Source organism: Poecilia reticulata, linkage group LG18 (genome assembly GCF_000633615.1).
Source record: "Poecilia reticulata strain Guanapo linkage group LG18, Guppy_female_1.0+MT, whole genome shotgun sequence".
In the NCBI taxonomy this organism is placed as follows: domain Eukaryota; kingdom Metazoa; phylum Chordata; class Actinopteri; order Cyprinodontiformes; family Poeciliidae; genus Poecilia; species Poecilia reticulata.
This window is the reverse complement of record NC_024348.1, coordinates 20511908-20524964: the sequence shown is the minus strand read 5'-3', so window position 1 is coordinate 20524964 and position 13057 is coordinate 20511908. Positions and strand designations below refer to the sequence as shown.

The 13057-nt window shown below is 35.0% G+C and overlaps 1 protein-coding gene across 1 annotated transcript in view; it reads left to right on the top strand.

Annotated features, from left to right (window-relative positions):
• The window catches only part of LOC103480805 (zinc finger protein 37 homolog), an 8348-nt gene extending 7488 nt beyond the window's left edge, over positions 1 to 860 (top strand). The window contains exon 3 of the mRNA XM_017310400.1: positions 1 to 860. This exon is cut by the window's left edge and continues 4 nt beyond it. Coding sequence (XP_017165889.1) covers positions 1 to 203 — 203 coding nt within the window. The 3' untranslated portion in view covers positions 204 to 860.
• Positions 861 to 13057: the final 12197 nt, after the last annotated feature.

The following is a 13057-nucleotide window of genomic DNA, read 5'->3' as shown; positions in this document are numbered from 1 at the left end:
ATTTAAATGTTCACATGAGAATACACACAGGTGAAAAGCCTTTTTCTTGTGGGACCTGTGGAAAAAGTTTCTCCAACAAAAGTTATTTAAATGTTCACATGAGAATACACACAGGTGAGAAGCCTTACTTTTGTGGGACTTGTGGAAAGAGTTATAACAGTAGAAGTAGGTTAACTCATCATATGAGGACTCACGCAGACTAGAAGCCTTACGAACGAAACACCTCAGATCCATATTGGCATCAGATCCAAAGGAAAATCTGGTCGGATGATGTAAACAGCAAGTAGAAAATTTTTAAGTCAACAGATTGTTGCCGGTTGCTAGTTATTCAGTGTTACTGTGTCTTTCATGTGAGGCCTACTGAGGTCTACTTTTGCCTACCAGCTTGTTTTCCTTAATCCAGTTTTTTGTTTTACTTCTCAGCCATTTTTGTGCTTCAGATCCCCATCAGTATCCCGTTAGATACTGAACTTAAAGAGGGCCACACATTCAGCAGAATTCATTTCTGTGCATTTCAGTTTTCATGGAGTTCTGTACCATGTAGAATAATTGAGTTTAGCTTTTACATTTTGATGTTTCCATGTATGACTGAATGTTAAATACTTTACATATTAAAGCAGTGAAATGTTCTTGTTTTTCCTTAAATAGAACTATGTATGTTTGGGAAAAAATCTCAAAAATAAAATTGATCTGGTCAGATTTTAATTTAGTGCTAACCAGAGAATTCTTTATTTTCCCAAATTTTTGTCATTGGTATGCTTTGCTATGAGAAGCAAAATATATTATTAAAAAGGAATGTTTAAAAATTCATCAGTATTTTGAGCAGAATGTATTTTTTAATAAATGTTGATTTGAGTCAATATTGTTGAATGATTCAGTGATTGTCATCGTCGATAACTGTTGCCATATTTTTAAATGTCAGCTTTAAGTAAAGCATCTAAACATCCTTGCAATAACAGTAAAACATGAGGTTTTTTTTAACACAAATTAAGATCGTTCCTTTCTTTAATATCAGAATTCAAGACAGTTTTTTCAAAAGTTCATTCATTACATTTTGCAAAATTAAAAGTATTTCTATTAGACTGATATCATATTCTAATCTCAAATGTAATGTTTTCATTAGTTATTAATTCTGCATATTTATGAGAGTTTCATGCATCTTTCAGTTACTGTATCCAGTAACTGCAAACAATCTACAACAATGTAATGTGACAAAAACAAACCAGAAATGAAGAAGCTCAGAGAGGTCAGCCGGGGCAAGATTATGCAGTGATTTAAAAACAAACATAAGAATCTTAAAATTAATCCTAAAATATACTGGCAGCCAGTGAAGTGAGGCCAGGACAGGGGTCACATGTTCCCTCTTTCAAGTTCCTGTCAAAAATCGTGCAGCAGCATCTGAACCAGCTGCAGACGTGAGAGCAGCGACTGACTGACTCCCAGATAAAGTGCATTACAATAATCAAATCTAGTCGAAATAAAAATGTGGATCACTGTTTCAAAATGCTGCCTGGAAAGAAAAGATTTCACTGATGCCAGTCGCCTTAAATGATAAAAACTGGACTCAACCACGGCTCTTATTTGGTTGTCCAATTTAAAATCACTGTCCACCTTAAAACCAAGATCTGTAATAACAGGTTTAAAATATACCTTCAACGGTCCCAGGTCAACAGAGGAGGACTCACAGGAACCACTGGGTCCAAACACCATCACATATTTTTATTTGATGGTGAAGACATATCTCATTAACTACTACATAAATGTATCAACATAGTTTTACTCTTCAAACATCGCTTGTAGTGGTGCTGGACCGAGCCTACATTATAAATGAAAGAATGTAACTTATAAAACTTATATTATGTGTTATAATATTCACCAGCAAAGTTTACCCAGGTGGTAAAGACTATTCTTTGTATGTAATTCTTTCACTCTCAAGAGTAAGATGCATCCCACATCTTCCGCTTTTGTTTTGAAGGTTTCATTAAGACACGATGTGAGGAAGAACAGGGAAATATCTTTAAAGAGAGACAGATTCATTGCATCACGAATGAATCTTGCATCGGATTTTGGACTTGAGCTCAGCTGCTGAATCACTCTGAAGTTAGAACTCGTCTGCTGAAACACATACATCTATATATGTGTATGTATATACATAGATATAAACATGTACCCAATATATATTACTCAGTATTAATCATTATTTGTCATTAATAATTATTTGTGTTTGTGTAGTTATATAAATATGTATTAATATTACTAAATAATTTATTTAATAAATTATGAACGGCTGTGTGCTTTGTAATATGCTCTTCATACATCGATATCAGAATATTCCATTCCTATTCCATTATTATAGCCACTAAGCATATTTAAATATGCTTTACTATGTATTAAAAACATACTTAAATAAAACGATTTTTTATAAATGTAGCTTTGATAGATGATTGAATATGGTTTCCAGTAACAAAAAAGCGTTTTATGATTTATTAAATGCGCTGATACGTCATTGTGCTGCTAAACACATAACGCTGAGTGGAGTGGTGGACCGCTCCAAGATGGCCGCCCTAAATCTCGTCAGCGACGATCAAGTAGACCTCGCTGCAGCAAACAGAAAGGGGCGGGGACGGACAACTGTCAGCCTCATACCTTGTTTTGAAATGGGACCATTGCAATCCGGAAGTGAAGGGGGCGCTATTTCCTGTATTATCCGCTGCCTCTCGTTTTTATTTTCTTTTTAAATCTGTGATATATCTTCACTTTTAGGAAGGAGTTTCACTAACAGCATGTATTTGAACTTCAATCTTTTATTTACTTAGCGCAGCTCACAGTTTTTAACAAATTCTGTAGCTTTCAGTGTACTTCTAAATCTGCTCCTTAGTCGCATCTTTTCGGGGTTTACTCCTGCCTCTAGTGGCGTGGCGGTGGTAAGACAACTAATCTAATGACATTACTATATCAGAATACCAAAGTCTTTATTATTTATTATTAATTCTGGCATTACTGGAACAGTAAAAGATAAATTCCCTAACAAAAGAACATACCTTTAAATATTCTTAAGGAAGTAGAGCTAATTAAATGACATAAACAAGACCTGAAAGTGATTCCAGTTTCACTTGATGGCCAACCTGTTGAAACTGTGGCAAATTTTAAATTCCTTGTGTCATTCCTGGACAGTCAGCTCAACTTTGCTGAAAACACTGACTACATATTTAAGAACTGTTCTCAGAGACTCTACCTTTTAAGAAGACCTTGGGGTTACCCAACTTGAGATTGTGTTAAAATGTTAAAACTTAACATTCTAACTAGAGTTTTAACTTAACTCAACTTAAAACAACATTTTAACTCAAGTTTTAACTTTTCATCTCCTCAGCTGGTTTGGTCACAACCAGATTAACAGATCTGGTTGTGACCAGATTAACAGACAAACTTTTAAGAATAGTTTGAATAGCAGGTATAACAGCAGGTAAATAGTGGTGAAACCAAAAACAAGTCTGTCTCAACTGTTTGCTGAAAGAACATGGAAGACAGCAAGAAATATTCTAGCAGAGAGCATCCATCGTCTTTATTTATGTTTGACCCTCTGAGCTCATGAAGATGTTAAAATGTTTCTTTAGGAACTAAGAACATCTATTAGAAGTTATTTATTGACAGTGCAATAATTATTCTTAACCAAACTAAATAACATTTACCTATAGCATGCTGTGGTAAATGTGCTCTATTCACAAATTGTTGATAATGTGATTCTATGAATATGATTTATCGTTTTATTGTTTTTAAATAGTTTTATCTTATTTTTTCCTATATATAAGACTCTACCATAAATGGTATCTCAGAATAACGTACATGGCACCGTGAAAACAAAAATGTGATTTCTTTTTGCTTGTATCTGTTTAACAACCTGGGTTGTTATTCCTAATTTGTTTGTTATTGACTTTTTCTGAATTTCTTACGTATATATTGCAAATGATATTTTTCATTATAGTTGATCATGTTGTTTTTTTGTGTCTCTTTATTTCTTTTCTTCCTCCTATAATTGTTGGAGATATATAGATATTATTCATAATGTATAAAAGTATTGTTTGTCATTTAATTAGCTCTACATCCTTAAGAAAGTGAAAAAATATGGTGTTTTATGAGATAATTGATCTTTTACGGTGCCAGTAGTGCCGAAATTAATAGTAAATAAAGACGTTGTGGTATTCTGATTCAGTAAAGTGATTGTTAGTTGTGTTACCACCGCCAGGCCACTACAGGCAGTAGTAGGCTCGAAAAGATGCGACTAAGGAGCAGATTTAGAAGTACACCGAAAGTTACAGAATTTGTTAAAAGAAAAAAAACTGTGAGCTGCGCTTAAGTAAACAAATGATTAAAGTTCAAATACATTCTGAGAGTGAAACTCCTTCCTAAAAGTGAAGATATATCACATATTTCAAAAGAAAATAAAAACGGGAGACCGTGGATAATACAGGAAATAGCGCCCCCTTCACTTCCGGAATGCAATGGTTCCATTTCCAAATAAGGTATGAGGCTGACAGTGGTCCGTCGCCGCCCCCTTCTGTTTGCTACAGCGAGGTCCTTCTCGCGACAATAGGCGAGAGCGGTCCATTAGGTGTCTATAGTTTTTTTTCAAAAGAACTTTATTTAAATGAAATTAGTATACATCAAAACAACATAATGAAGTATACAACACAATACAACAGACAATCAAAACAGCCAGGGGTGATTATATAAGAACATGCAAAGACGTACATATTGAAATTGTACTTAGAGCCTTTTCATTTGTAGAGTCTGTTATTGATTTGATATATAGTTCCATATTTTTAATTAAAAGAGAGAAAGAAGGTGTTTTATTAGCAAATTTGCATTTATGAATATAAAATTTAGCAAAGAGTATTAGCAGGTTTATTATAAAGAAATGTTTAGCATCCTTTCTATGGAATCTATAGAAACAAAATAAAAAAATTTCACAGCATGAAGAAAAATTTGAGGCGTCTATCCTTATATTATGTCTATGCGTGTGCTCCGAAGTTTTCTGTGTTTCACTTTGGCTGTACCGAAGAAACTGTAAACGATTTTTAGTTCCGCCTTAAACATTTCGATTTGAGTCTCCTCTGAACACAAACAGTATATAGAGTAATTACACACAGATAGATGTTTCCATACCTTTTATGTCTAATAATTATGAGGAAACACGGCATTTATGATGAGAATATTTCATCAGACTAAATAATAAAACAAAGTTACTCAAGAAATGCGGGTTTGGAGTTAGTTATCAAATGTACTTAGAATCTTACAAAAGAACCATGCTGGAACGTATATTGTAACTTTTTGGATATTATCGTTTTAGTTTGTAAAACAATCTAATATGTTTATATCACGAAAAAGTTGGAGATATTCMCTCACTGAAATAAATTAACCTTTCGTCCATATCTAAAATATTTACTGTAACTTTATGTTGAGAGGAGGCTCAAAGCGGAAAATTCAAGGCGGAACTAAAAACGTTTACAGTTTCTTCAGGACAGCCAAAGTGAAACACACGGAAAACTACACGGCACACGACGTAGCATTAGCTTTTCTTAGAAGGTCGTTTGAAAACAGGTTTGGTGTTTTAGGTAAATATTCCCGTGTTTGCAATAAAAATGTCTTCAGTTCAGCTTCAGAGAGAGTTTATAAACAAGCAGGAAACTCCTGCTGGAGAAACATTGACAGACCTGAAAGAAATCAACGTTAAGATCGAGGAAGAGATGGAGGATCAGCGCAGACCGCTGGATTTCAGACGGATACCGAAGATCATCTTACACCGGATAGGTACGAAACACCTTCAGGTTTTACTGATGATACGGGTTGAGAAAAGCTGGAGATATGTTAAAGAGAGTTGGAGACTGGTTAAGGAGCGCTGAACTCAAAGAACTTTTACGCCAAACTGTAACGACAAATCCGCCCCAGCTATAAATATTAAATGCTTAAAAATGATCAACTGCGACCCGGACCTATTATTCATTTTATAATATGACAATTACAGTTAGTGATCCGTCACACCCTTATGCCTACCAGCCAGATTAATGAAGTACCCGGTCGGTTTATTCACTTCATGTTAGTCTGTTTGTGTAAGGTTGAGATGGGGCTGGACATGAAAAATAGCTGTGCACTCATAACTGGATCTGAACGTCACTGCAGGTTGTTTGTTTTGTGTCTGTGTATCTGGCGACTCCTGCGTACTTGTTCTACATTTGTAGGCGTAGGCAAAGGTTTATTTTMTTTTTGCGGCTTACAAATCATGTTTCACAGATACAACTATCCAAACTTACACACAAAGATGCTGGCATGAGTTACAAATCCATTTTTACACACGCACAAATCCTTTAACACGCACACAGATATTTTTGAGACTATTTTCACTCCTTAATAAACCATACGAAAACATTATACAATAGCAGAAAGTACGATGGCCACCGTCAGAAAGACTTTCAGTATGTTACTGGGTTTCAGATGACGTAGCGCTGACGTAACCCAATACAGATGGAGGTCAAGAAGTAAATACAACCCCTTTGCTTTAATTGATCCAGCATCAAAATGCCTAAAGCCTGTGTCCTGTACGGTTGTTCCAACCGTTTTGATAGAGAGAAAGATAAACATTATTTTCGTGTTTCAAAGTATTTGGTCACAAGGGAGTTCATTTTAAAACTTAACAAAAAATGCTTTTATTAAATCAGCAACATAGCATCATGACATTGAAGATAGAATGTCATAACTTTTTTTTATTAACAGCTGTATGACATCCTGACTTAGCAACCAGTCAGACCATCATCAAGGAACAGGAGGCGTGTTTCATAGTGACTGCAGTCAACGCCACTGTGAAACCATGACGATGCATTTATATCCATTAGGGCTGAAACGATTCCTCAAATGATTCGAGTATCTCAATTATTAAAATTCCTCAAGGAAAATTTACCTGCCTTGAAGCTTCGTTGATTTATGTTTTATAATTTAGCGCACCGTGTTTCAGCCGGGACATTATGCGTTACGCGTAGCTCTCACTACCGCCTATGAGTGGTTGACGAAAGCTAAGTGCTACAATCATAATGTCCAATCTTCCAGTTCGGCCCATGGGGATTTTATTGAGTGATGATAATGCCTGGGTTTTAATCATTTTTTGGGGACCAAAAGCATCCTTAAAATGACGGGAGTGATGCCTGGAGTACGGCAGCCTTTCTCCTCCAGGAGCTGCTGGTTCAAAGCGAACAGCAGGACGAGCGCGGCAGGAGTAGGTAAGCGGATAGACTGAACATGGCGGTCCACATTAGGTTTGTTTGTCCGTCTCTACCCCAGATTTAGGTTCGGTCTATTTCTTCCCGTCCAACCCCCATCTTACGTTCGCTCGCCTTTAATCTACCTCCATCCTCCCCCTCACCACCCTAAGCCCCCCACTCCAGTCGACATTTCCTGTGTTCTCAAACCCAAAGCTGGGCAGATATGAGACAAGGTGAGAGTTCATCTGTTAAACTCACTGAAGATGAATACATAGACTAAAAGCTGGAGCATAGACATTTTTTATAAGCATATTTGTGAACCTGGCTCTTCATTATTAAATTGAATATATTTTTAAATCTTTGTATAACTTCAGGTTAATTTAGAAAGTGAGTTATTGTTGTTATAGGTTAGTTTTCTAAACTACAAAAAAGTAACTGTTAGGGATGCTCAAATATGAAAAATTGGGCGGATGTTGATATCTGATAGTAACACCAGTGTCATGCCAGATTTACCACTATTTAATTTTAGAATTTTTTTTATCCATTTGGTCGATTAATCGTAAGAATAATCTATAGCTCTAATATCCATCCAGTTATCACTARAAACAATTTATTGACTTAATTCTTGTATCTTGTCACATATGCTGAACTCACAGCTCCTCTGTATGTCACAGCCCTCTTACTGCGCATACGTACTCAATGCATGTCAGCTATTCTGACAGAATAACCGCCCAAATTTAAGTTAAAGAAGGTCAGTATTAGCCCCGCCCAAAGCCCCGCCTTCCGCTTTGACTGGGGAATTATTTTAGGGTGACACTTCAGGAACTTCAACCAGGCAATAATAATAATCAAAACAATTAAATGCATTTTTAATAATTATCTTGACTGGCTGCTAAGTTTCCAGTCTAATCACGTAATGACATATTTAATGAATTGTGTATAAATGCTTTAAATAATTATATCATTATCCATTTTCACCTTTCATATTTAATCTTCCAAATTGTCCAATATTCATGTCAAATATTTTCAATAGGATTATTTTGCCATTATTTTCTGCATGTGCGCGGTTAACAACAATCACCCACTGTTACCAATTCTGCTGCGAATCGCAGGAAAGTAAAGGCTGAGATTTTGTTGTGTTTTTGAAAGTTTGTGTTGAGTGTGTGTGAGTGGAGCAATGTCTGACAATATCAGTGGGTCAAGATTTAAAAGCATTTAGTGTTTTGCTTTAGGCATTTTAAGTTACTCATTATCGTCACATATATCCTGTAGCTACATGGAGGATGAAGACTTTTTGTAATATTTGTCAGGTTATGCTATCGCCATCTTGTTTGCTCACCTGGAGGTCAATAATATCATATTTTCACTCACATCTAGTTCCATTCTGATCAAAAGAACCTCATTAGTTGAGTTCATTTATAAGATTGTAATTTTGGAATAACCCAAGTAAATCCTGTTCTGATGCATCAACAGATTAAAGAGAAGGATTACTTGTTTGATTGACATTTAAAAGCTTTTGTTTTGTCTTTTTGTACAGATCGCCCACAATGCTGTGTGTATAAAAAGGAGGAGGTTCTGAATGAAACGGAACCACAGAGGAACCAACTCATCTCTCATGGCTCTCCAGAAGCTGAGAACCAGGATCAGGAAGGAAGGAATTCTGAAGATCAAGGAAAAAAGAGAAAGAAAAAACAGAAACAAAAGGAGAATTATGAGAAAAACAAACAGCAGAAAGACAGAACTGACACTGAAACACAAAAAAAGCACAAGAAAGCTCACAAAGGACAAAAATTATATTCTTGTAAAATTTGTGATAAAACCTTTTCTCAAAACAATAACTTGATGAAACACATTATAACTCACCCAGAAAACAAGCCTTTCACATGTTCAACCTGTGGAAAAAGTTACAGACAAAAACATGGTTTAATTTATCACATGAGAATTCACACAGGTGAAAAACTGACCATGTGTGTTATCTGTGGAAAAAGTTTCCATGACGCCAACTATTTAAAGAGACACATGAGAATTCACACAGGTGAGAAGCCTTTCTCCTGTGGGTCCTGTGGAAAGAGTTACAGGGAAAGAGGGACTTTAACTCAACACATGAAAATTCATACAGGTGAGAAGCCTTTTTCTTGTGGGACTTGTGGGAAAAGTTTCACTAACAAAAGCAATTTAAATGCTCATATAAAAATTCACACTGGTGAGAAGCCTTTCTCTTGTGGGACCTGTGGAAAGAGCTACAGTGAAAGAAAGGTTTTAACTCATCACATGAGAATTCACACAGGTGAGAAACCTTTCTCTTGTAGGACCTGTGGAAAAAGTTTCACTCGAAAAGACACTTTAAATGTTCATATGAAAGTTCACACAGGGGAGAAGCCTTTCTCTTGTGGCACCTGTGGAAAAAGTTTTACTAGAAAAGAAACTTTAAATGCTCATATGAAAATTCACACAGATGAGAAGCCTTTTTCTTGCGGGACCTGTGGAAAGGGTTACAATCATAAACAGAGTTTAATTCATCACATGAGAATACACACTGGTGCGAGCCCTTTCTCCTGTGGGAACTGTGGAAAGAGTTACAGTAAAAGAAAGTATTTAACTACTCACATGAGAATTCACACAGGTGAAAAGCCTTTTTCTTGTGGGATCTGTGGAAAGAGTTACACTCAAAGACAGAGTTTAACTTATCACATAAGAATCCACACAGGTGAGAAGCCTTTTTTTTGTGGGACCTGTGGAAAAAGTTTCTCTCAAAAAAACCTTTTAAATGCTCATATGAGAATTCACACAGGTGAGAGACCTTTCTCTTGTGGGACCTGTGGAAAGAGTTTCAGTGAAAGAGGCAGTTTAAATACTCATATGAGAATTCACACAGGTGAGAAGCCTTTCTCTTGTAGGACTTGTGGAAAGAGTTACAGTCAAAGACCGGTTTTAGCTCGTCACATGAGAATTCACACAGGTGAGAGGCCTTTCTCCTGTGAGAGCTGTGGAAAAAGTTTTTGTCAAAAAATTGGTTTAATTATTCATAGAAAAATTCATACAGATGAGAGGCCTTTTTCTTGTGATACCTGTTCAAAAGGTTTCCGGACAAAAACAAATTTACTTGATCACATGAGGATTCATAGTGGTGAGAAGCCTTTCTCATGTCAGACATGTGGAAAAAGTTTCGGGAGGAAAACTAAATTAATTGATCACATGTGGATTCATACGAGTGAAAAGCCTTTCTCCTGTGGAACCTGTGGAAAGAGTTACAGTCGTAGAAGTAACTTAACTTATCACATGAAGACTCACACAGGCTAGAAGACTTAGCCTCGAAGCAGCCGATCCATTTGCCAATTTTCCATTGGCATCCAATCCATTGGAAAATTTGGTCAGATGTTGTACAAGCCAAGTGGAAAAATTTGTCAACCGGGCCTTGCAGAGTGCTAGTGATTCACTGTGACTGTGTCTTTCACTGTCCAACCAAGATGGATCTACATTTGCTGACCAGTTTTTTTGTTTAATCATGTTTTTTTTTCTTATCAGTTGTATTTGTACTTAATATCTCCATAATTATCCCATTAGATACTGAAATTAAAGACGGACTCACATTCAGGCAGAATTAATTTCTGTGCATTTCAGTTTTCATGGAGTTATGAACCATGGGGAATAATTGAGTTTAGTATTTTTGGCATTTCCATGAATGACTTCATGTTAAGTTCTTTACATATTAAATCATTGAAATGTTAGTTTTTTTTTCTGTGTAAATAGAACTCTGTCATGTTTATTTAAAGAAATGAAAATATTACTGAGATCTGGTCAGATTTCGATTTAGAGCTAACCACAGAGTGGGTTTTATTTTCCCAAATGTTCCACAGAAGTCATTGTTATACTTTGCTGCGAGAATGTGTTTGTACATGTAAATGTTTGCACGTTGAAAAGACATTACGTACCAGTATTTTGAGCCAGAAAACTTGCTAAACCCGGTGGTTGGTTTCATTTTTGCAATAACTACATTAAATGAGTTCTTTCATACGAATGGATTTTTTTTTTTTACCAGTGATATTTGTAGTGGCTCACAGGAGTAAAGCATTTGAACATTTTTAGATTTAAACTTTTGAACTCCTTGTGTTTATCCTTTGTTGTATTTATACTTTGATTTTTATAAAGTGGATACATGGTATCTTTTACTGTATGCACTGGTAGAGTCAGAAATGAACTGTGCTTTGAGAACAATGTTTTCTGAATATACTTTCTGTATCGTTGTTGCAGAGGTATCTCAGAATGCTGTACGACATACCCTGGACTAAAAGCACAACGATACCGTACGCACAAGTCAAATTAACAGAGAATCTCAGACAAAGTAACAACCACTAATCTTTCATCACACCCACATTTCTGTATTACATTTTTTTTTAGTGGTGTGATGTTATGTTTTCATTTTAAATATGTTTTCATTGCCTGTAAATTGAAAATCATTTTTGAGAGAAATAAAACCTTTCAAACATCCATGTATGTGTTTTTAATGTATACAATGTGTTGGATTAAGTGGTAAAGATTATGAAATAAATGGCTTTTAAATAATCAAATTTATTGAGTGAGTCGGTAACACTTTATTTGATGGGGTGTGGATAAGACTAACATGGCATTGTCATAATCATAACATCTGTCATGAACATGAAGTCTTTATGAATGTTTATGACGGTTGTCATGGTGTCATTCTGTAAATAATGACACTTTTAATGCAAAGTTGCTCTAAAAGTTGCATTGAAAGTCCATTTTAATTGCCAACTTTGCATTAAATTATTATTTATAAAATCATGCAAAGTTGGCACTTTTAATGCAACTTTTAGAGAAACTTTGCATTAAAAGTCTCATTATTTACAGAATGACAACTGTCATACACATTCATAAAGACTTCATGTTCATGACAGGTGTTATGTTTATGACAATGTCATGTTAAGTCTTATCCACACCCCGTCAAATAAAGTGTTACCAATGGGTGTAAATCTCTGAATACTTGCCACATCTTTGGTGTATAATGTTCATAGATTCCTGATGGATGCCCATCGGATAACTGCAGATTCTTTTTGTTTGCTTGAATTTTGGAACTCACATTTATGTGTAAATGAAGGCCTATAATTACATGCAAGTCTTCATGTAAATGTATTAATAGTGCAAAATTATCTTTTCCTCTGACCAATTATCTTATCAGATATTTTAATATCACTCAGTTTTCCACATCACAATAAATACAATTATGACTGTTTTTAATTGTATTTTCTTTACAATCACCACCTGGAATAACTACATTATCATTTCAGTAATCATTCATTAAATATCAGTACTATTAAATGAAAAGTTTAGAAACTAGTTATCTATGTGTTTTCTATATACATAACTGAATATGAGAATGAAAATATATCAGACATTAAAAAAACAGGCCAAGAACTTTTCAAAATAACCAGAAAACTTACTGTTTTGATGGATGCCTACAAAAAGACCTACAAAACTACAATATAGTATAACAATATTAGACTCTGGTTTACATACTAAAAAGATGATACTCAAAAAATTAGAGTAAACATTCCAATATATTTTTTTCTGTAAGATAAAAGTATATTTTTATAACTCATAATTAACAGAAATAAAAAGCTTTAAAATCAGTCTTTGTGTAATTATTCCTTATACAAATATATTAACTCGGCTGAAATAAATTAAGGTTAAATAAATTAACATTTAACCTTTCAAAATTATTCAATTCTACATATTTTGCGTCTTAAAAGGTGGCAAAAAGCGGTAAATTCAGACCGACCGGAACAAAAAAA